The sequence below is a fragment of the Phascolarctos cinereus genome, unplaced genomic scaffold, assembly GCF_003287225.1.
Source record: "Phascolarctos cinereus isolate Bilbo 61053 unplaced genomic scaffold, phaCin_HiC Scaffold_3;HRSCAF=262, whole genome shotgun sequence".
Lineage (NCBI taxonomy): Eukaryota > Metazoa > Chordata > Mammalia > Diprotodontia > Phascolarctidae > Phascolarctos > Phascolarctos cinereus.
The window spans coordinates 110293885-110315062 of NW_027555736.1; the positions used below are offsets into that span (position 1 = coordinate 110293885).

General features: G+C 43.1%; 2 protein-coding genes across 2 annotated transcripts; one reads left to right on the plus strand and one right to left on the minus strand.

Moving 5' to 3' along the window:
- Positions 1-5608: 5608 nt before the first annotated feature.
- Positions 5609-6806, plus strand: HYI (hydroxypyruvate isomerase (putative)). The gene has a single exon (XM_020966560.2). It carries the CDS (start codon positions 5786-5788, stop codon positions 6611-6613), a length of 828 nt encoding a protein of 275 aa, XP_020822219.1. The 5' UTR covers positions 5609-5785; the 3' UTR covers positions 6614-6806.
- A 3563-nt stretch (positions 6807-10369) lies between these two features.
- Positions 10370-21108, minus strand: WDR73 (WD repeat domain 73). Its single transcript, XM_020966525.2, has 8 exons — positions 20997-21108; positions 20395-20462; positions 19931-20016; positions 17873-17961; positions 16554-16618; positions 15549-15713; positions 14530-14898; positions 10370-13368 (listed from the first exon to the last, which is right to left on the minus strand). The coding sequence occupies exons 1-8, from the start codon at positions 21035-21037 to the stop codon at positions 13133-13135; spliced, it is 1119 nt and encodes a 372-aa protein (XP_020822184.1). The 5' UTR covers positions 21038-21108; the 3' UTR covers positions 10370-13132.
- Between the last annotated feature and the right edge of the window lie 70 nt (positions 21109-21178).

A 21178-nucleotide genomic window follows, 5' to 3' on the forward strand; every position in this document is an offset into this window, starting at 1 on the left:
AGGGCCAGTGCTCTATACACTGCACCACCTAGCTGTCCCAACAGATATTCTTAAGACAAAACTATTACAAAATGTTTCTGAACCTACCACCTGACTTTTATTTTCATAGAACCTTTAAGTATAAAGGGACTTTAAAGGTTATTTAGTACTCCAGCCCAGTACTAGAATTTCCTTCTACAAAAATCTTCACATGATCATCCAGGTGAGACACAAGTATTTTGCTCACTAAGTCAAAGGTAGAACAGTTCATTGTTAGCTTTGGGGGGAGGGGGGTCCTTTGACTTCTACTACTGGTCTTAGCTCTTCTTTATGGAGACAGAATAATTCATTTTCACGTGACAACCAAACATTTGAAGGCTTATCATACCTAGGCAGCTAGGTGACACTGGATGGAATGTGGGCCTGAAGTCAGGAAGAGCTGAGTTCAAATATCACTTACTAGCTGTGTGACCTTGGGCAAATCACTTAACCCTGTTTGCCCCAATTTCATCTGTAAAATGAGCTGGAGAAGGAAATGGCAAATCACTCAAGTATGTTTGCCAAGAAAACCCCAAATGGAGTCATAAAGAGTAAGATACAATTGAACAACAAGATCCTGCTTCCTTGGACATTAAGGCAAATAACTGGATTTGGCACTGAACATACAGCTTCCAGAATTGATACCTTTGGCTTTCAGAGCACTCCTATCCACACGAAGTTAAAATGACCTATACTCGGAGACTCTGTAGGGAAGCTAGAATAAGGAGTTAGTAAAGTGTGTCTGTTAGCGGAGAGCTACATTGATATTGATACATATATACATTAGATACATTGAATAGCTCAGAAACTGCCACTATATGTGGTTAATTTTTTTTTAATTCCCAGTGCTTAGCACAGTCCCTGGAATATAAGAAGCATTTTATAGATGCTTTGTCTAAAGTTACTTATACATCAGATCCATATCAACTCACAAGCCTGACTTGAAGTGTTGCTAATCAGTAGTGATACTAGTAGCTATTTCAGTCAAAAAATATTAAGCATGTGTGAGGCATTACGCCAAGGCAATAGTACCACTGTATCATTTGTACTATAGGCATTATAAAATTGTATACTGTGGTAGGTGAAAGAAGAAATAACTGATAAAACAAAGATTCAAGCTTCAGAGCATGTTGATTTATTAAGCAATACATGCCAACTGCTCAACAAATCAGGACCAGGCCTCCTCAGCTTTGGCACTGGACCCTGAATATAGGGGGAGATATGTCTTTGCATTAAAAACCAATTCATCAAATAAGACCAATTAATTAAAAGAAAACAACCAGAATACAAAACTAGGTAATCTGATTTCTAATTGGAGGAAAAATTAAGAACTTTTCTAATTGGGAGGGGAAAGAGTTAACAGATAGAAATCCCTAAAATTCAGAAGAGGTGTCCCACTCCCCCCAGTGTATTCAAAGGAACATGAAAACAATAGCTGATTAACTAGTAAGGGGCCAGTTATCAGATAAGACATATGAGTTGCTAGAGATGTATAATTGTGAGAAAACTTCTTGCATCAGTCTTGGGATCTGACTAGGTTTCTGGTCAACCTAACTTCTTAGTTAAGAGTCTCTAAGCAGCAGGTAGAGGTGGTCCACCTTCCCAGTCATGCAGGGCTAGGTCTAAACAATGCAATAAGGTTTGCTCCCAATTCCCACAACTGAATAAAGTTTTCTCACAAGACAAAGCTGAACTAAACTCATAATTGAATAGAAAGAGAACTGAGCCGCTTAGCTACAGAATTGAGTTACAAGATGGAATCAGTGTGATTCACCCAATTCCCACAATTAACCAACCACTCGCTGTTCTAATCCCATCAATCCTAGTCCAGGTCTTCAGTGAGTTTACAGCCTAGCTGGGGAGCCCAGCTGCCTTTTATGTATACACTTTATACATCCTCCTGTGTCAAATCTATGGTGTAAATATAAATAATTGGTGCTGTAGGAGCCAAAAGCAAGTCAAGCTCAATATCGGCTGGGGTGGCCAGGGAAGGCTTTATTGAGAAAATAGTTTTCAAATTAGTAATGACACTGTTAATTTAAACCTAAGGAAAAGATGGTAACGGGGAGAGAATTTTAAGGAAGTTTAGACAGGCTGCCCACTAAGTATGTGTTAAAATCAAGGAACTATGACAGCCACTGGAGATAGGACCACAAAAATTAAAACAGGCCTTGCCTTCAAGGGGTTTACATTCTACTGGAGGAAAACACCAGGGGCATAGATAAGTTAACATGAAATGGTTTGGCCTTCTCTGGGAGGTAGCACCAGAGCAGAGCCTTGAAGCAAATAGAGGATTCTAAGAGTAAGTATGGTAGGCATTGCTGGCTCGGAGCACAGCCTGTACAAGGTCATGGAAGTGGGAGACGAAAAGTTCCCTGTATGGAAACTGCAAGGAGCTCCAGTTTAACTGGAGCGTAGAGCAGGGGATGCAGCGTGAAAGTAAGAAATCTGGCAAGACGGAGAGTGGAGTCTAATTGGCAAGGTTTTCGGTTTTTTGTTTTTTAACATTAAAAAAGTTACACTTCATTTTAACATTCATTTTTTAAAAGTTTATTTCCAAACCTCCCTCCTTTCAGCCCCTTCCTCACCCAATGAGAAGCCAAACAATATGCCTATTATACATGTGAAAGCATGCAAAACCTATTTCCATATTAGCCATGTTGCAAAAAAGAGAAAGAAAAAAATAAAGTGAACAGTTTTCTTTTAAAAGGCTAACCAAAGGGCAGCTAGGTGGCGCAGTAGATACAGCACCGGCCCTGGAGTCTGGAGGGCTTGAGTCAAATGCGGTCTCACGACACATAATACTCACTAGCTGCGTGTGAACACGCGTTACTAAACCCACGAATTTTAGGGATTTCCTTCGCTAGACCTGTCCTTTAGGACTGTCATCACTTTGGTCACCGCGAGAGGAGGAAGAGGAAGTGAGGAGGAACACCAAGCGAGGAACGAGGGCGTGAGATATGCGAGTGGCGAAAAAGGGCTGCGGGACGGGGCAGTGGTGGAGGCAGAAACTAAGCGACAGTCCTACCCGTCCCACGGATTTGCCCCGAGCTTGTCCGCAAAGTGCCGCGACTTCCGCTTCCTCGGAAGCTTCGAACGGAGGAGGCAGGACTTCCTCCAATGCCTCTAAGAGCTTCCGGGGCGGTGGTTTGGCCGGCCAATCCGAGGTTACTTCCCGTATTCTGATTTCCTGCTGCCCCGTGCTTCCCCCTCCCCTAAAACTCTCCCCCCGCACCTCAAGTTTTGGGGAGGCGCTAGAGGAAAGACGACTCGGAAGCGATTCTCGCGTTATGTTGGGCCTGTACGGCCGCCGTTCTCTGCGAATCTGAGCGAGGCAGGGTAGCGGGGCCCGCGGCACCTGGAGTCAGGTTAGGGCCCCGTGTCCCCCACATAGTAGCTGCGTGTCCCTGACAGGCCATTTAACCTTTCTGAGCCGCAACCCCAGCTTTCTCATGTATAAATCAAACCTGATGAGATAAAGTACTTGCTTCACCAACTGCCCTCAGGACATTTCGACTTCGACGTTATCCTGTGAGCATCTCAGCTCATGCATCTAAAATAAAACTCCTCTTTTCCACCAAACCCACTCCCCTTCCGGACTCCAATCAACCTCCTCATATTAAACGGTTACCATGTGTCAGGCGCTGTGATAAGTGATGGAGATACAAAGAAAGGCAAAAACAGCCCCTGAGCTCAAGGAGTTTACATTCTAATGGGGAAGCCATGTATAAATAAAATAGGTATATATACAAGTATATTTACAGAGCCACTGGAAAGTAGCCTTAGAAGGGAAGTCCCTAGAAGATGATGGAATAAACGAATGAAAAACATTTATTAGGTGCTTACTGTATACAAATCACTGTGATTTGGGGAATACAAATAGAAAAAGAAGACAGCTCTTGCTATCAGCTTAAATTCTGATGGGAGAGACAACATCTAAAGATTTCAGCTTTGAGTCTTGAATGGGATGGGGAAAAGCTTCCTGAAGTAGGTAGCATTTCGAGTCTTTAAGGCAGCCAGGGACATCCCTATTAATCTTTATGATTATAGTTAATAGGAAGCCACTGGAGTTTATTGAATAGGAGAGTTATCGTGGTTAATGATTAAGGAAAATGATTAAGGAAAATAGACCTGAACTAGAATGTTTATATGTTGAGGAAAAGGGTACTGACAGAAAAAATGTTATGAAAGTGAAAATGACATTTCGCGATGAAGTAGATATGTGAGGTGACTAAAGTTAAGGATGACCCCATGCTTACAAACTTGGGTAATTGGAAAGATCATTATGTCTTTGACATAAATAAGGAAGGTTAAAAAGGGATAGGTTTGAGCCGAACAATAATGACCTCTAATATGAACAAATTGAGCTCAAGATGTTTAAGATGGGAACACCCAATTTGAAATGTACAGTAAGCAGCTGGTGACCTAAGTACTGGTCTGAAAGGTCACTCAAGTAGCCCCTTTTATTTTTCTTTTTTGATGAGGCAATGGGGTTAAGTGACTTGCCCAGGGTCATGCAGCTAGTGAGTGTTATGTGTCTATGGTCGGATTTGAACTCTGGTCCTCCTGACTCCAAGGCTAGAGCTCTATCCACTGTACCACTTAGCTGCCCGATCAAGTAGCTGCTTTTTAAAAAATTTTTAACATTTTTTATTTTTTCCATATGCTTTTGAGTTGAAAATTTTTCTCCCTTTTCCTCCCCCCCCACCCTCCCCAAGACGGTGCACAATCTGATATAGGCTTTACATTTACATACCCATTAAACATATTTTCACATCAGTGAAGTTGTAAGTACAAATTAAAACCAGTAGGAGGAACCATCAGAAAGATGAAACGAAACTGAACAGCAGGTAAAAAGTAGCTCCTTTTTACTTCTAGAATCAAACCTAAACTCCTCTGTCGGCATTTAAAACTCTTCACATCCTGGTCCCAGCTTACCTCTCTAACCTTATACATTACTCCCCTTCAAAACTTTTTCTGCAGCCAAAATGGTGGCTTTCTCCATGTTCCTCACACACAACTTTCCACACACCCCTTCTGTGCTTTTGCCTAGGCTCTTCATGCCTGGAATACACTCCCTTCTCACCGCAATACTCAGTTCAAATGCCACCTTTTGGTTGAGATCCTTGTTGATTTTCCCCACTCCTTAGCATCTCTCCCCATTACCTTGTATTTGTTTCATATATACCTATTTTCTCTCTTAGAAGAGAGGGCAAGGACTGTCCAATTTTTGCCTCTGTATCTCCAGAATCTAACATGGTTGCCCGGCACATATGGTAGGTTCTCAACACATTCTTGTGGGATAATTGAAGTGCTTTTGCAAACCTTAAAATATTCTTTCCATTTCAGCTATTATTACTTACAGACCTGCTTTTTAAAAAATGTCAGTTTCAAATACCAAACCACTTGTATAACCCTAGATCTGTTCTCCTGACTCCAAAAAACCTTCTGTGGTTCCTTACTGCAAACTGAATTATTTAAATTCCTGACCCCAGGCAAGTCATTTTATTTCTCTACTCCTCAGTTTCCTCATCTGTTTAAAAAAAAATAGAGGGGCCGGATTAGATGCCCTTAAGGTTCCTCCCATCTCTAAATCCGAGGTCTTTCTAGGCACCAGCTCCTCTTCACCCTCCCCCGCGTTCTACCGCAGACTCGGGCAAAGGGCGGCCTAGAGCGGTCCAGAGGGCGCGAGACCAGACGGAAAAAGCGGAGCGGAGCCCGGCCGAGCGCGAACTTTGGCCGCGGGCTGCGGAACCCAGCTACAGCCATGGCTCCTCTGCGCTTCGCAGCCAACCTGTCGTGGCTGTTCTCGGAGCAGGGCCCGGCTCTGAGCGCTCGCCTCGAGGCCGCAGCCCGGGCTGGCTTCAAGGTGGCCGAAGTGGCCTGGCCGTACGCGGAGCCCGCTGCACAGCTGGCGGCGGCGGCGCAGGCAGCCGGGCTACGGCTGGTGTTGCTCAACACGCCGCCGGGGGCCACGGACCTCGGCGAGCTGGGGCTGGGCGCCGTGCCCGGGCGCCAGGACGCCTTCCGCGAGGGGCTGGAGCTGGCGGTCGCGTACGCGCGGGAGCTTGGCTGCCCCCAGGTGCACCTGATGGCTGGCCGCGTCCCGCAGGGCGCCGAGCGCGCCGCAGTGGCCCGGGACATGGAGGCCGTGTTCGTGGAGAACCTGCGGCACGCCTCCGACGTGCTGGCCCGCGAGAACCTCGTGGGGCTCGTGGAGCCCATCAACAGCCGGCTTACGGACCCTCGCTACTTCCTGGACACGCCAGAGCAGGCAGCAGCCATCCTGCGCCGGGTGGACAGGCCCAACCTGCGGCTGCAGCTGGACATGTTCCACTGGCAGATCATGGGTGGGAACCTGACTGCCAACATCCGTGCCTTCCTGCCCCTGGTTGGGCACGTGCAGGTGGCCCAAGTGCCTGACCGCGGCGAGCCCGACAGCCCCGGAGAGCTCAATTTCCCCTACTTGTTCCAGCTGTTGGAGGAGCTGGGCTACACAGGCTACGTGGGCTGCGAGTACCGGCCCCGCGGGGACACCAATGAAGGTCTCGGCTGGTTGCGGGCCTATTGGGAGAGCCGGGGCGGGCCATGCTGAGAGCCTTGCAGATGACCCAGCTTATCAAATGCCCCTTCCATCCCCTACCACCCTACCCTTAAGAAAGACACCACCCCACAAAACACGTTATGTGTTATCTCTTCTGATAGAATGTAAACTCGAGGACGGTTAATCATAGTATCCCCACTGCCCAGCACTTGTGTGGCTTAATAAATGCTTACTGTTTGACTGATTTGAAGAACTATTATAAAGCTTCTTAGCCTTAGAATGTACCTTAGAATTTTGGGGGTGGAGGGATCATAAAAAAGGCCAGCCTCCTAACCGGCCCAGAATCGGAAATCATCTAATCCACTCCTTCAGTGAGTGGCAGGCCTGGAATAGAGTTCAGGGCTCCTGGGCCCAAGGGCGGTGATTTACAAATGCAAGGGTACTATAATGATTTACAAAACTTCATGGGAAGGAGAGTGCTTTTTCTCCTAACTGCTCATAGAGGATAAGCAGGAGTGGCTCTTCTTCAGGAGCTTGGAGGAGGCTAACTGAATTCCTTGGAGGTGTCAGCAATCTATGAGCTTGGTCGGATTTGTCCTTTCCCACACAGATTCAGGCTCTCTCTTATGGCATGACTTAGCTAATTTTGTCCTGTGAATTAAATACTGCCTCCTACATTACTACTTACTCCACTACTGTTTGTTCATTCCCTACATTGTTTTCAGCCATGTTCACAGATTGCTTATCCTGTCCTGAGGTTGGGAAGCATTGACTACCATGGCAAGGTCCATTCCTGGTTTTCGTATTTGGAATTCTATTTCCAATGATTAAGGAATCTCCACCTACCTAATTTTGGATTATGTCTAGATAAAAGGACAATGATGTATTGCTCCAATTCAGAGTCCTCTATGTAGGGAGCCTTGAACACCTACAAGCTTACTAGTTTTCTAAATGCCCTTTTCTCCTTTATCAGCTTTGCTATCTAATCATTTGCCTTTTCAAGGAAGAGAAACCCAAAACTCCAGAAAATGATGGATACTCCTTGCATGGCTGAGACTTGGGTACATTTCAGTTTAATTTTATGATTCCTGAAGTACTTTCTGTATTTTCCCTTTCCTCTACTACGAGAACCTCTGCTTCCTACAATCCCTATCCAGTTACATTCCTTATGAAGTCTGGCCTGCCTGGTTGCTGTTGACCTTTATATTCCATGTGTATAAAAAAGTTAATTTGGGGGGCAGCTAGGTGGCACAGTGGATAGAGCACTGGCCCTGAAGTCAGGAGGACGTGAGTTCAAATTCGGCCTCAGACCAAACACTTGACACTTACTAGCTGTGTGACCCCGGGCAAGTCACTTAACCCCAAATGCCTAAAAATAAAAAAAAATTAAAAAGTTAATTTTGAGTAAGTTGAAGCACTTGCCATGACCTTGTGGCAGTCCTTCACATGGCCTCCCAGTAACCCTAGGACCACTTATAACATGGGCATATTTGGTACTAGCCGATCCTTACTATGCTTTGCAGAGAAGAAAAACCAAATTATCTCTCTTCCATCCCTTAGAGCTCTTTGACTGGCAAGGAACAAAGAGCAGCAGGGCATAGGGAAGGCAGCACTTGCCTTGATGTCAGAAGAACTGAGCTCGAGATCTATTTCAGTAATATACTAGCTCTGTAACTTGGAAAAAAATCACAACTTCTCATCAGGAAACTGGGATATTTGTCCTTCCTTCTTCGTGGGTATTGTCAGGATCCAATCAAATGAATGTGAGGGTGTTTTTTGCCGACAGTACATGCCATTAGAAATGAAGCAGCTCATATGCTTTTCACACAGCTATGAATCTGGGATGGATTCCCAACCAAAAAAGGGGTGTGTCAATTACAAAAGACAAAAGAGATAATTCTGATTTTATAAAATTGAAAAGCTTCTTGAACACCCAGTTACCACATAGAATAAGATGAGAAGTAAGGGGGAGAGGGGAATCTATTTCAAATATCTCCAATAAGATTTTGGTGAACAAAATATATACAAACAACTAACAAATATTATGACCAAAAGACATTCCCAATAGATCATTGGTAAAAACAGTTCCCAAGGGGCAGCTAGGTGGTGCAGTAGATGGAGCACCAGCCCTAAAGTCAAGAGGACCTGAGTTCAAATCTGGCCTCAGACCAAACACTTGACACTTACTAGCTGTGTGACCCTGGGCAAGTCACTTAACTCCACTGCCTAGCAAAAATTAAAAAAAAAAAGATTGTGAAAACAGTTCCCAAAAGAAGAATTGCAAACTGTGAACAAGCACGTGAAAGGCTGCTCCAAATCACTCATATTAAGAGAAGTCTGAGCTTGACTTCATGCCCAGCAAATTGGCAAAGATAACAAAAGAAAAGAATAGTCAAAGTTGGAGGGATTGTGGAAAGAAAAGCATGCTAAGGCATTCATTGCTGGCAGAACTGTGAAGTCATGAACTGGAACGATTATTCTGGGCAGCAATTTGGAATTATGCAAATAAAGTGGTTAATATGTCCAAACCATTGAACCCAGAGTTTCCACTACTGGCAATATATGCCAATAAAGTCACTCACAAAAAAAAAAGGCTCCATATGCACCCAAATAGTTTTAGCAACATTTTTTCTGTAGCAACAACTTGGAAACAAAGATGTCCACTCATTTTGGCTGGCCAAACTGTGGTACACGAATGTAATGGAGTATTATTGTGCTGAAAATTACAATTAGCATGTAGAATACAGAAAATCATGGAAAGACTTATATGAACTGACACAGAGTAAAGTAAGCAGAGCCAGGAATACAATATTGCAATGACTGCAAAAATGTAAATGGAAAGAACAGCTACAAAACAATTGAAACTAAATGTTGCAGAATTATAAACAACAAGCTTGGCTCCAAAGAGATCTAAGACACTTTCCCCTACTCTTTTCCAGAAGCCAGAGTGCACAGTTATGGAATATTACATTGTGACAATTAAAAAGGTTTGAGGACATAGTTTCTGGGTAATTTAATCATTTTATTAATAAGGCCAGCAGGTTAATAATAAAAGGATGGTCATTTGGCCATCTCTTAGACCAAAGACAATCATGGTGGCAGGCTGAGTTCATATACCTTTCAAAGAGTAGATGCTAAATGGGGGGCTGAGAGTGACAACATGACATTCCTGGACAGAGAAACTATATACTCAGACCACCCCCAGCCTTGGGCTATCTAGACAAAAGCATCCAAGCTTGATTGAAACACAATGGCCTTCCCCAACTTAGATTAAGTTCCTTGTAAGGTTGGGGGAAGGTATAACCAAAATTGAGGAGAGTTAATTCAATTTCATTATCAGTAATGTCTTTCAAGAGACTGAACTTAAAATCAGGACTTTGGAAGAAGGGGAGAGCACTGAATCTCCCAAGACATTAGTTATTTATAGTCATGTTTCTCAACATATAACAACAGTTTTTTTCAGTGTGTTAATCAGACTTTCTTAATTTTTTCTCTCTCTTTTTTTTTTGGTGAGGCAACTGGGGTTAAGTGACTTGCCCAGGGTCACATAGCTAGTATCACATGTCTGAGGCCACATTTGAACTCAGGTCCTTCTAACTCCAAGGCTGGTTCTCTATTCACTGTGCCACCTCCCTGCCCCCTCTTTTTCTTTTAAAAAAAAATCATCTATTGGGGCAGCGAGGTGGTGCAGTAGATAGAGTACTGGCCCTGAAGTCAGGAGGACCTGAGTTCAAATGCAGCCTCAGACACATAACACTCATTAGGTGTGTGACTCTGGGCAAGTCACTTAACCCCAATTGCCTCAATATAAAAAAAATCATCTGTTACAAGAAATGGCTCGCTAGAATTGGGGAGATAAAAAACCTAGGTAATATAAAAAGCAGTATCAATAAAAATCTATTTTAAAATTGCAAATGCTATTAAATGAAAGTAGTATGATTGTTACTAGACATGCTTCATTTTACAGACAAGAAAACAAAAGTTCAAGACCATACAGCAAGTAGTAGAGTTGGGCCTTGAACCCAAGTCCTCTGATTTCAAGGTCCTGATTATCCCATCACACCACAGTGCTGCTCTTTTATCCTTGGGTATCAGGAGTGAGATGGCAGAATAAGTGGTGTTAACTATGCCCAGCTCTCCTTCATCACCTCAAGACAATAATGAATGTGCCAAATAAAGTCAAACAACAAATGGCAAAAAGGAGGAAACAAAGGATAAGAGATTTAGAATTGGAAGGGTCCTTAAAGGCCATTTAGTCCAACCATTTTATTTTAGAAATGAGCTAACTGAAGTTCAAAGAGGTATCTTGCCTAGGATCACACAGCTAGTAAGTATCTGAGGCAGAACACTTACATCCAATGTCTATCCACCACATGGATAGAACTATGTTACCTAATGCCTGGAAAGGAAATTAAATCACACTGCCTAAACATAACTGAAGAAATGAGGAGGCATGTCCAAAAACCCAGAGGAAAAAAGTAATCTAGCAACCCCCTGAGTTATCCTTCCACATCAGGATGAGCAGAAACAAACACAAGAAGAAAAGCTTCTAAAGAGAGTAACTGCCTTCTATCCAATGCAAGGGGGCCAGGATTTCTTTTTTATTTTTTTTATTTTTTTCCCCAATTACAAGTAAAGACAATTTTAATATTCATTTTTTAAAATTCTGAGTTTCATCTTCTCTCCCCTCCCTCAACCCCCCCCACAACGTGGTAAGCAGTTTGACACAGGTTATACATGTGCAGTCATACAAAACATACTTCCATATCATTCGTGTTTTGAAAGAAGATACAGACTCCCCACCCCACCCACCAAAAAAAAACCCACACAAAAAATAATGAGGGGCCAGTATTTCTCAGAGAGGTTAGAATCCTGGAAGTACCTTCACTATTCATATTGCCAGCTACAGCCAGCTACAGGCAGAAAGGAGGAGACCCCATCAAAAAGTATTTGAGTATCTAGCAACACAGTTGTGACCTATAAGGAATGAACAGCCAAACAGCAACTTCTGCAGAGAAAGTAACAAGAACTTGAGATAAAAGAAATTGCCAAAATGAAGGGGAAAATCCACAGCCTGGAAAATAATTTTTTCCTCTGGCAAACAATTATGTATGACACATTCACACTGAACTGTAAGAGGTTTGAGACCAGTTAGAACTGTGACCAGTATGCCATTATTTCCCTGAAAGTTTTTTCCTTGGGATTTTTTTAGGGTTTGGTTCTCCTCATAGATTATTCCCATTAGAAGTCATCTGGATCAAAAAACAAGATGAGGGGAAGCTTAGGAGAATGAAATAAATGCAGATTCCCAAGTTTAACCTTAAAGTTGGAGAATTAAGCAATCTGAATTGCTCAAAAACAAAAATCTATCAGGACTACTTGTAAATTCACGAACACATTAAGAATTTGAAAATGGGGGCAGCTAGGTAATGCAGAGGATAGAGCACCAGCCCTGGGTCAGGAAGACCTGAGTGCTAATCTAGCCTCAGACACTTGACGCTTACTAGCTATGTGACCCAGGGCAAGTCACTTAACACCAACTGCCTTGCGAAAAAACAAAAATAAACAAAATTCAAAAATGAAATTTCTTTCACACAGAAAAATTTCTAAAGTCCACGGGGCAGAAACTTTGCAGACTGAAAAAAAAAGAATCTGATAATAGCTACAATTAGGAAAACAGAAAGACACATTGTAGGCATAAGCTTCAGTTACTAACAATTTGTTGCAAAAAAATGGCATGCAAGATATTATCAAGAGCAGGTATAAATGGACGTGGGCTGGTCACACAAGGAAAATAAGAAAGAATTGAACAATGCCAAATGGCATATTGGTAATTCCTGAAATATAAAAGGAAGGCCTCCAAAATGTTAGATACTCTGTGGGACACACTGGGGAAAATAATGGTCAAGAATTACAAAGACTAAAAGGCCAAGGGAGGTATGATCAGTGGCAGGAGTACTCACACCAATAAAATCACAGGGCTTTCAAATTAACAAAAATAATGTGACAACAGCAGCTTATTACAGACAGCACCATTCAAGCAAATAATAGAGGAGTAAAATGATAAGTACCTGACCTAGGCAGGGGAATCCTGGCAAGCCATAGGAGGGGTATATGGTGAAGAGAGGGTATTGTAGGGTAGTACAGGGACTTGGGGGGAGGAGAAAGAAAACAGTGGCAACTGACAGCTGGATGAGACCACTACTTTTTCAGATCCACTAACATATAATACTCCTGCTACAGACCCTTGACACATGAGGATTTACATTCAATTACTGTATACTTCCCATGGCATGCTACTGGTATTGCTTAGGCCAAAGGACAGGGATGGATAGATGGGTTTTGAGCCTCTCGCTTCCTAGTGGTGCCATGTAAACCATTATCCTTTGTCTTAATTTCAAGAAAAATAAACCAGTTCCCTCATAGCTGCCAAACAGCATCTTAGAATACTTGCCCCTTACATGCAGAGATGAGGTCTACAGGTCTTTCATTTCAATCTCTACAACACAGGAAGTGAGCTCACACCAATAACTTGGGAATGCGTGAGCCTGTTCTTTCCTTTGACTGGGATCAACAGGAGTTGCAAGGATCCATCCAATCCCACACATGCAAAGATGCATCAACTGCTGCAGATAACAATGTCCTTGGTTTGCTGGGGTGCCAGGAATGTGTGGTGACCAGTGAATGTATGTCGTTCTCAGTCCCATCCATGAAAAGATGTCCTTTATGGACAAAGAGTGGTTCTACCTGGCTCCCATTTCTCTCCCAAGACGTGGTGTCATAGATCTGGACAGTCCCACCAAAACCTAAGGAACACAGAAAAGATTTAATAAACAAATCAGGTAAAAGGATATTAGGTTTTCCTCAAAATTTTCCATGACATAAAGCTAGCCACTAGATGCTGAATTTAAAAATGAAAGATTCCCTAAAGGGCATGTTAACATCTTCCCTAAATCAAGGTAGTCAGTAACCTCACCAAGTATATCAAAGCTGTCTAAAAACTCTCTATCCCAAACAAAACTATCCCAACAAAAGGCCAGGGCTGCATAGGACATCTAATGCAACCTCCTCCTCTTACACAGGACAGGACTAAGGCCCACATGTTCCCTGACCTGCCTGATGTTATCCAGTAAGATGGTGGCAGGACCAGGACCAAAATCAGGTCTCAACTCCTTATCCTTGTTCCTTCTACTACATCAAGCTGCCTCTCATGACTAAAACATGGATCACAAGAAAGCAGCAAGTGAAAAACTACAATGATGGCCCAATAAATACTCAGGTAACATCTTCAGGACATCTATGCTTTTAAGACTGGATTATTTTAAAACTGAAAACGCTGCTGACCACATCCATGACTAAGAACATTAAGTACAGCGGAGAATATACTGAACTGGGAGTCAAGATATCTGTTAGTCTCTAACTCTTCTCCAAAGGTTAAGAAAAATAAAGACCCTTATGGAAAAAATAAAACCAAAAATAAACTCTGGAGTGTAAAGAGAAAAGACATGAACCCACCTCCCAGAAATTATAATAATCCTCATAACCCAGTTATATGCATACATATACAGGGTGTCCCAAAAGTCTTAGTGCAACTGGAAGCTATTAAATCTTAAGAACTTAAAAGTTTTACTAGCTTAAGACCACAACAAGGCTTTTGGAGCAGACCTGTACCACACACACACACACACACACACACACACACACACACACACACAGAGTCACCTCCAGTGCCTAGCAGACCTAGGACCCCAGAGATCACAAAACTGAGGACCATCCTTCTGCCATTTCCACATCCCCTAGTTCCTTTGTAGGCTGGATATTTTTTTTTAAATGGTTGGTTGGTAGGTCAATTGGAGGGCTCTTGGCAGGTAAATTTTAACTCTCTGGGGCAAACTGGGCATGAAACCTGAAGCTTAAGGAATCACCTGGAAAATAAAGATAAGACAGATATGCAGCCTCAGAGGTACCTGAAATGGCTAAGTAGCCATCTAGAGAAGGAGCCCAGGTTACCCTCAGCAACTCCCAGTCTGGGCTGGGCATAGAAACTGGACACTGCACTGTTGTCACTGGATGGTCAAGGTCCCTTAAGTCTGTGAGCTGAAGCTGTCCACTTGAGGACAGACTGGCAAGAGTGGGGCCTGGCCCCTGCCAGGGGGTTCGAACTGCAGCACACCACCGCTCCCCACCAGGTCCAGGATTTGAAGTGGCCCTTTTTGAGTCACCCAGCTTCTGCCGGATGTCCACAAGCCCCAGTCGTCCTGAAGCACAGCAGAAGAAAAACGTATCTGCATCCAATACTTGCAGACTACTTATCTCTTCTTCACTATCACTCCCACCTGGAAGGCCAAAATGAGAAAGATTTTGTTATCATGCAAATGAGAAAGGAAACTCAGTGGATATGAATGGCAGCAAGTCATATGCCTATCTCAATTCTGACACCCAAGAACTGAGGGTTTGGTAGAAACAGATTCTCTCTTCTAGTGCCTGACAAAACACGGACCTGGTGTCTAGGATAAGAAGGGGTATCAGGACTAGCCTCTCATAAAAAGAACACCAGGCAGTGGGCACACTTTCTCCAGCAAGGATGGATCAAAAAGTCTTTTGGGGGCAAAGTGGAAGGAAAATAGCAGGATCACACATTTAGAACCGGAAGGGACTTTGGAAGTCAATTCATCCAACTAGTTAATTTTACAGATTAAGAAAGAGAGGCCCAGGAAGTTTAAGTGACTTGCCCAAAGTAGGGAGTAAGAAGCAGAGACCCAGGTTTTGAATCCAGATTCTCTGACTCCAAATTCAGAACTGTTTCCTCTGTAGTACATTGTATTTCATTCTATAATTGGACAAGCATAAATGACATCAGTTTCATGAAGTATTTTGAACACTATGAGGGAGAGATCCCATAGAAAGACAGCGATTAATAAATTAAATAAGGGAGTGGTCGCTATATCTGGGAGACAGATGCAGGGTGAGAGTATCATTTCAATACCTGACATGTAGAGAGTCTTCTGGGACTCCAGCTCAGTAATGTGCAGATCACTGACCATGGCCCCATGGAGGACTTTGGGGACGTCAGAGGTGAGGACTGCAATCTTGGGCCAGAGGTTGCTTTTTGCCCCTTGAACAGCAATGGTACTTATGACTTTAATCACATCTGGAGGAAGAAAAACAAAATATCAACAAAGATTACTATACTGGAGCACTTCCACATTTAACATGTAAAAGAAAAAATGGGATGAATTTTTAAAAGAAATGGTTTAGATAAAAATAAAATGTAAGGAAGGTCTTGACAGTGAAGATAAACATTGGAATAGATTGCCAAGAAAGAGTATACTGGCTGTCTCCTTCTCTGGATATATATACATGTTCAAGGAACCCTCATACATCTGAGCTGGATTAGGTATCTATCTTTCTGCAGGCAGCACAACCTTTACTTTCACAGTGACTGTGGCTGGGCAAAAGCTAATAGCTTCAGAAAGCATACTAACAACAGGGTATGTACACACCTACTTAGTGATCTGAATTGAATCCTAGCAATAAAATTAGAAAAGGGGCTGAAATACAACAGCTAGAATGACAGACACAGAAATTGCTGGTAGCAAGGAAGACTGAACAGTATCCAAATCATTAATAGGAGAAATGCAAATTAAATCAATTCTAAAGTTTCACTTCATACCATCAAATTAGTAAAAATGAAAAATATGGAAATCATCCATGTTGGGATAGTATGGTAGTAAAAACAAAACAAACAAACAAACAGCAACCAAAAAAACCTGTGTTTCAGCCCTGGCTCTACTGCTTCTTGTGTGACTGGGGCAAATCACTTACCACCTCTGAGCCTCAGTTTCCTTATCTATTAAATGGAAATAATAATATTTATACTATGTATTCCATAGGGATGTTATAAGATTCTTTATAAAATCATACAGTGTTATATTGATGTGAGGCCTTATTTTCCATTATCTTATTTGAAAAATCTCCTGAAATCACTTACCACTATCTTCTGCAACCTCCCACACCTGTAGAGAATTGCCCGGTGGGCCACTCGTCACCAGCAACCTATGGAGAGCAAGTGGAGATATTATGCCAGGCTCTACAGCCTGCCCCTTTCATCCTATTCGACTCATATAAACCAGGCTTGTTCCTAATGCACTTCTTATAATCTCAAAATTTTAGACATTGGATAATGTTGTTCAGTTGTTTCAGTTGTGTCTGACTCTTTTTGACCCCATTTGGGGTTTTCTTGGCAGAGATACTGGAGTAGTTTGCCATTTTCTTCTCCAGCTCATTTTACAGACAAGAAAACTGAGACAAATATGACTTGCCCAGGGTCACACAGCTGGTAAGTGTCTGAGACCAGATTTGAACTCAGGAAGATGAGTCTTCCTGGCTTCAAGCCCAGCACTTGCTACCTCGCTGCCCCAAGACATTAGAGATCATTTAATCCAATTCCTTTTTGTACAGGTAAAGAAACTTTAGTACAGGGTCAAAGGGACCTGCCTAAGGTCCCACAGTCAATTAGGGACAGTGCTGGGCCTAAAGGTAATCTCCAGTCCACTGCTCTTTCATTACATTAACTTCTCCAAAAAAGTAAAAACTCATATGCACAACAAAAAAACAGCAAAGTAGAATTTGAACATGACCAAGAAAACCTCTTAATATACCAAATGAGCTAGTCAGACAAACCCTGCTAGAAATGTTTTCTCAATCCTCATCTCCAGTAGCCAACCACGGCTCTCTTATCTGCTCTTTAGGTACATCTTTGTAGCCTTTCATTCCCTCTGTTCTGAACTCATTTTCTACAAGGCTTCTTAAAACTTTTTCCAGTTTCAACCCCTTGAGCACTTCTTAAACTGTGGGTTGCTACCTGAGTCTAAGGCACATCCAAATTTTATTAAATCAGCAAAAAGGAGTGTATGTGTGTATGTGTGTGTGTGTGTGTGTGTGTGTGTGTGTGTGTCTGTCTGTCTGTCTGTCTGTGTGAGGGAGGGAAACCTTTGTTGTTGTTTTGTTTTGACCAAGGCTCTAATTTTACCGATGATCCTACTTTTCTATTGTTTTTTATTCGGAGCTGGGGCATGGGGAAAGTATGCTGTCACCTCTGTCCTTTCCCTTCTTCTGGTACAGAGGTAGGGAATTCTGAGCGCTGAAAGTTGTATATGTTGTCAAAGGTGCCAGCTGGTTTTGCTTAACTGTTTTTCTTTGTTTTAAGAATAGGGTCATATCTAAAAATGACTGATATAAAAAACAAAATGCATCAATAAACCATTTTTAGAAGAATTAAACTGTCTGGGGCACAGAGCTGATTTATACCTGGTCTCTGGCACATGCTTCAGGTTGTAGACAGGCTTGTCTGAAAATCCCCCATGTTTCATCCTGAAATCTCTTTCTGGGCATAAGCCCTAAAACACAAATAAAAAGTTAATTAACTATTCCCTGGTTTTTGGATGCTTCTTACAGATGAATTCCATGACATCAATAAGCTCACACAAACAAGGAGAAAGATTACTGCTACTTTTGCTACCTGCCTTTTTCCCAAGCTGTCTTACCAGAGGTTTCTGCAGGTAGGTAGTGGAATGCTCAATCAAAGTTAGAAGTGGGGATATGGTTATGGCTACAAGGAGAAGGTCAGTATAACAGATAAATGCAGCTAGAGGAGATAAGGGTTGGGGAGCCCAGGAGCAAGGTCTGATTTTTGGCCTCCAAAAGGTTAGGAGAAATGTAACCCAGGTCAGGGTCTCAGAAGTCAAAGAGAACTATGAGAGTTGCCCAGGTGATAGTAAATAGCTAATTAGTATGAAAACTTTCTCCACGATTTCAAGTATGTGGTAATTTGTACTGCTTGTCTCTCTTGTCCTCAAAAAAACATATCAAGGAAGTTCTTTGTTTTACATCCAGCGAAATCATTTCTTCAGCCCTTTCTGCTATAGTATGAACCTTATATTCCAAATCCCTCTCTTGATAGCCATTAAGAATTAGTGAGCTACTTGCTGTCATCACATAAAAATGGTACATATAGGCAAGCTAATATGACCAGTTCTACCTTAGCCATATTAGTGTATAAGCTTACAGCCAAACCTGGGCTGAAACATTTGAGGACAATCCATAATGCAATCTGTTACGTGGGAATCAATCAGTCAGAAATTGAAAAATAGTCTCTGACCTCAAGGAACTCACATTCTAATGTGGGACCCAACATGAAAACAACTATGTATATTCAAGATTGACAGAGATAGAGACAGATGGGGGGAGAGAGATATAATTTCAGAGGGAATACACTTAGTACTGTGTGTGAAGGGGAAAAGACAAAGGAGAGCAGGAAAGGCCTCTTGAAAAAGAAGATGGGGTTTGAGCTGAGTCCTGAAGGAAGCCAGAAGTTGGAAACAGGGAGAGCATTCCAGGCATAGGGAACAGGTAGTAAAAAGGCACAGAGTCAGGGGCTAGAGAGTCACATATAAGAAATCGCAATAAAGTCACTGTCATTGCATTACAGAATACATGGAGGAGAGTAAAATGAAAGACAATCATTTCAGATTGTTGCTGCTGCCTGTACCAGCTGTCTAAAATTACAGTTGGCTTCACTGTTACTGAAAAGACAAAACATATACACATCAGTACTATCCTAGAGTCCCTAACTCTGTATTTCCCAAAGTTGGAGGGAAAGCAACTGGTTAAATGGATAAAAAGACAGTTATACCCCATTCTTCCCACAAAATGGGTCCTTCCAAGATGGGAATAGGAGATATGTGAGAATGCCATGAGGAAGAGAATCTGGGTCTGCAGGCCCAGTGAGTTCAGAAGGATTTCATCATTAGGCCTAGGGTGGGATGATGAAGGGATGAGGAAAGGACAGATGGAATTTGGGAACACATATCCCTCAGGACTTCTTACACACTTATATACTTAATGACCAACCCTGTTCACATCCATCTTCATTCCATGCCTCCTTGTTTCAGCTTTCACCCTGGAGCCTTTGGCTCCTAAGTAGAGAGAGTTCTTTATCTCTAGGCTGGACCCGACCCTGGCTCTCCAACACCTTTATGCTTTATGACCCTTCCTTCCCACCTTCTACTTCAAGCTCTTGTAAGGACTTTCAATTAATTACCCTACAGCTCCACTCATCATCCTTTCAATTTCCCAAACCAAAATACCTCTCCCCTATATTATGTGTCTTCCTCTATTAGAATATAAGCTACTTAACGGCACAGACTCATCTTGCTTTTTATATTTGTATTCCCAGCATTTAGCAGACTGCCCAGTACGTAGTAAATCACTTAATAAAGGCTTTTTTCATTCATTCAGGTCCAAAAGGCTACCTTCTACTTCTACAATCATTTTGGAAATGAAGGAGCAATTCAACTTGCACTATACCTGGTTTTCAGCACAGAGTTTGGGGGGTAAAAGAAGATGCAGCACTTCATTTCTTTTCTGACTTTCAGAGCCCGCAACATAGACTCCTGTAAGGTGAAGCAAAAAAAAAAAGTCAGCCAACAGACATCTTCTAGACCAAAGCTAAGTACAGAAACACCCTCCACACCCTGAAATTTCTGAGTAGGGGCAGCCACTCCATCATAACATTACCCAGCAAGACGTACAGTAACTAGGGATAGAAAACATCGGTATCACAAAAGCAGTGGCAAGAAACTGCTTCGAGGACACGGTCAGGAAACTGGGTCTCCAGAACTCTTTGTCCCCTCTGACAAGCATCACCTATGGGTTCCTTTAAAACGGTACCTAAGAAGGACTTATTCCCTTGGTGGGCAAAGGGGAGTAAGGTCACCTTGGTGGGAAAGGGGAGTAAGGTCACCTTGGTGGGCAAAGGGGAATAAGGTCACCTTGGTTATCAGTCCACTCCAGGACTCTGGTGGGACCTGGCAGCTCAAATGCATGGAGATCTCGGTACCTAAATGAAAACAAACAGCAGCATGATGCTGTGAAAAGCACACTGTGTGTATTCAGAAGACTTGGGTTGGTTCAAGCACCAGGTCTGCCTTTTCTTAGCTTTGTGCCTAATAACAAGCTCCTTCAGAGTCTAGTTTCCTCGCAGGATTAGCCCGAGGGAAACACTTACAAACCTTATTATAAATACGAACTACTGTGTTTCTGTGGTCATTACTAGCTTTACGCATTTTCATCACCATTAACCTCACGTCTACAAAATGCCTTTCTCTCATCAGGGTCCGGCGGGACTTTATTTTATGCCCATCGTACAGACGGGGAAGGTGAGGCTCGGGGGGTGACTTGGTGAGGAATAATTGACCCCCCGCGTCGGATAATGGACCCGAGACCGGAGATGTCTGGCTTCTCGGCCCAAGCCGAGGGAAGACAGCCAGACTCCGCCCAGTCCCGCCGGACTTCCCCAGGGCCTCTAGGCTGGCCCCGGGCGCCGCTGTCCTACCCTCCCACCCCGCTCCCCCCGCTTCCCCGCCCGGTTTACAAGCGGAGAGAGTCCACGAGCCAATCTGCAGCCTCGTCCATGCTCCTTGCAGGCTCCCGAAGCTTCCGGCCGGCCCACGGCGATGCGGATCCTGCAGACGGAGACGTAAGGACGTGGGCGTGGCCCCGCCAGCTGATCGTAACCCCTCCCCCTCGTCCCCCGCCCCTGCCCTACATGCCAAG

Coding starts and splice junctions, on each gene's coding strand:
- HYI (XM_020966560.2), top strand. CDS start 5,786: ATGGCTCCTCTGCGCTTCGCAGCCAACCTGTCGTGGCTGTTCTCGGAG.
- WDR73 (XM_020966525.2), bottom strand. CDS start 21,037: ATGGACGAGGCTGCAGATTGGCTCGTGGACTCTCTCCGCTT. Junction 20,463..20,996: donor CTCGTGGACTCTCTCCGCTT/GTAAACCGGGCG, acceptor GTTTTCATTTAG/GTACCGAGATCTCCATGCAT. Junction 16,619..17,872: donor AAGCATGTGCCAGAGACCAG/GTATAAATCAGC, acceptor TGCTCTCCATAG/GTTGCTGGTGACGAGTGGCC.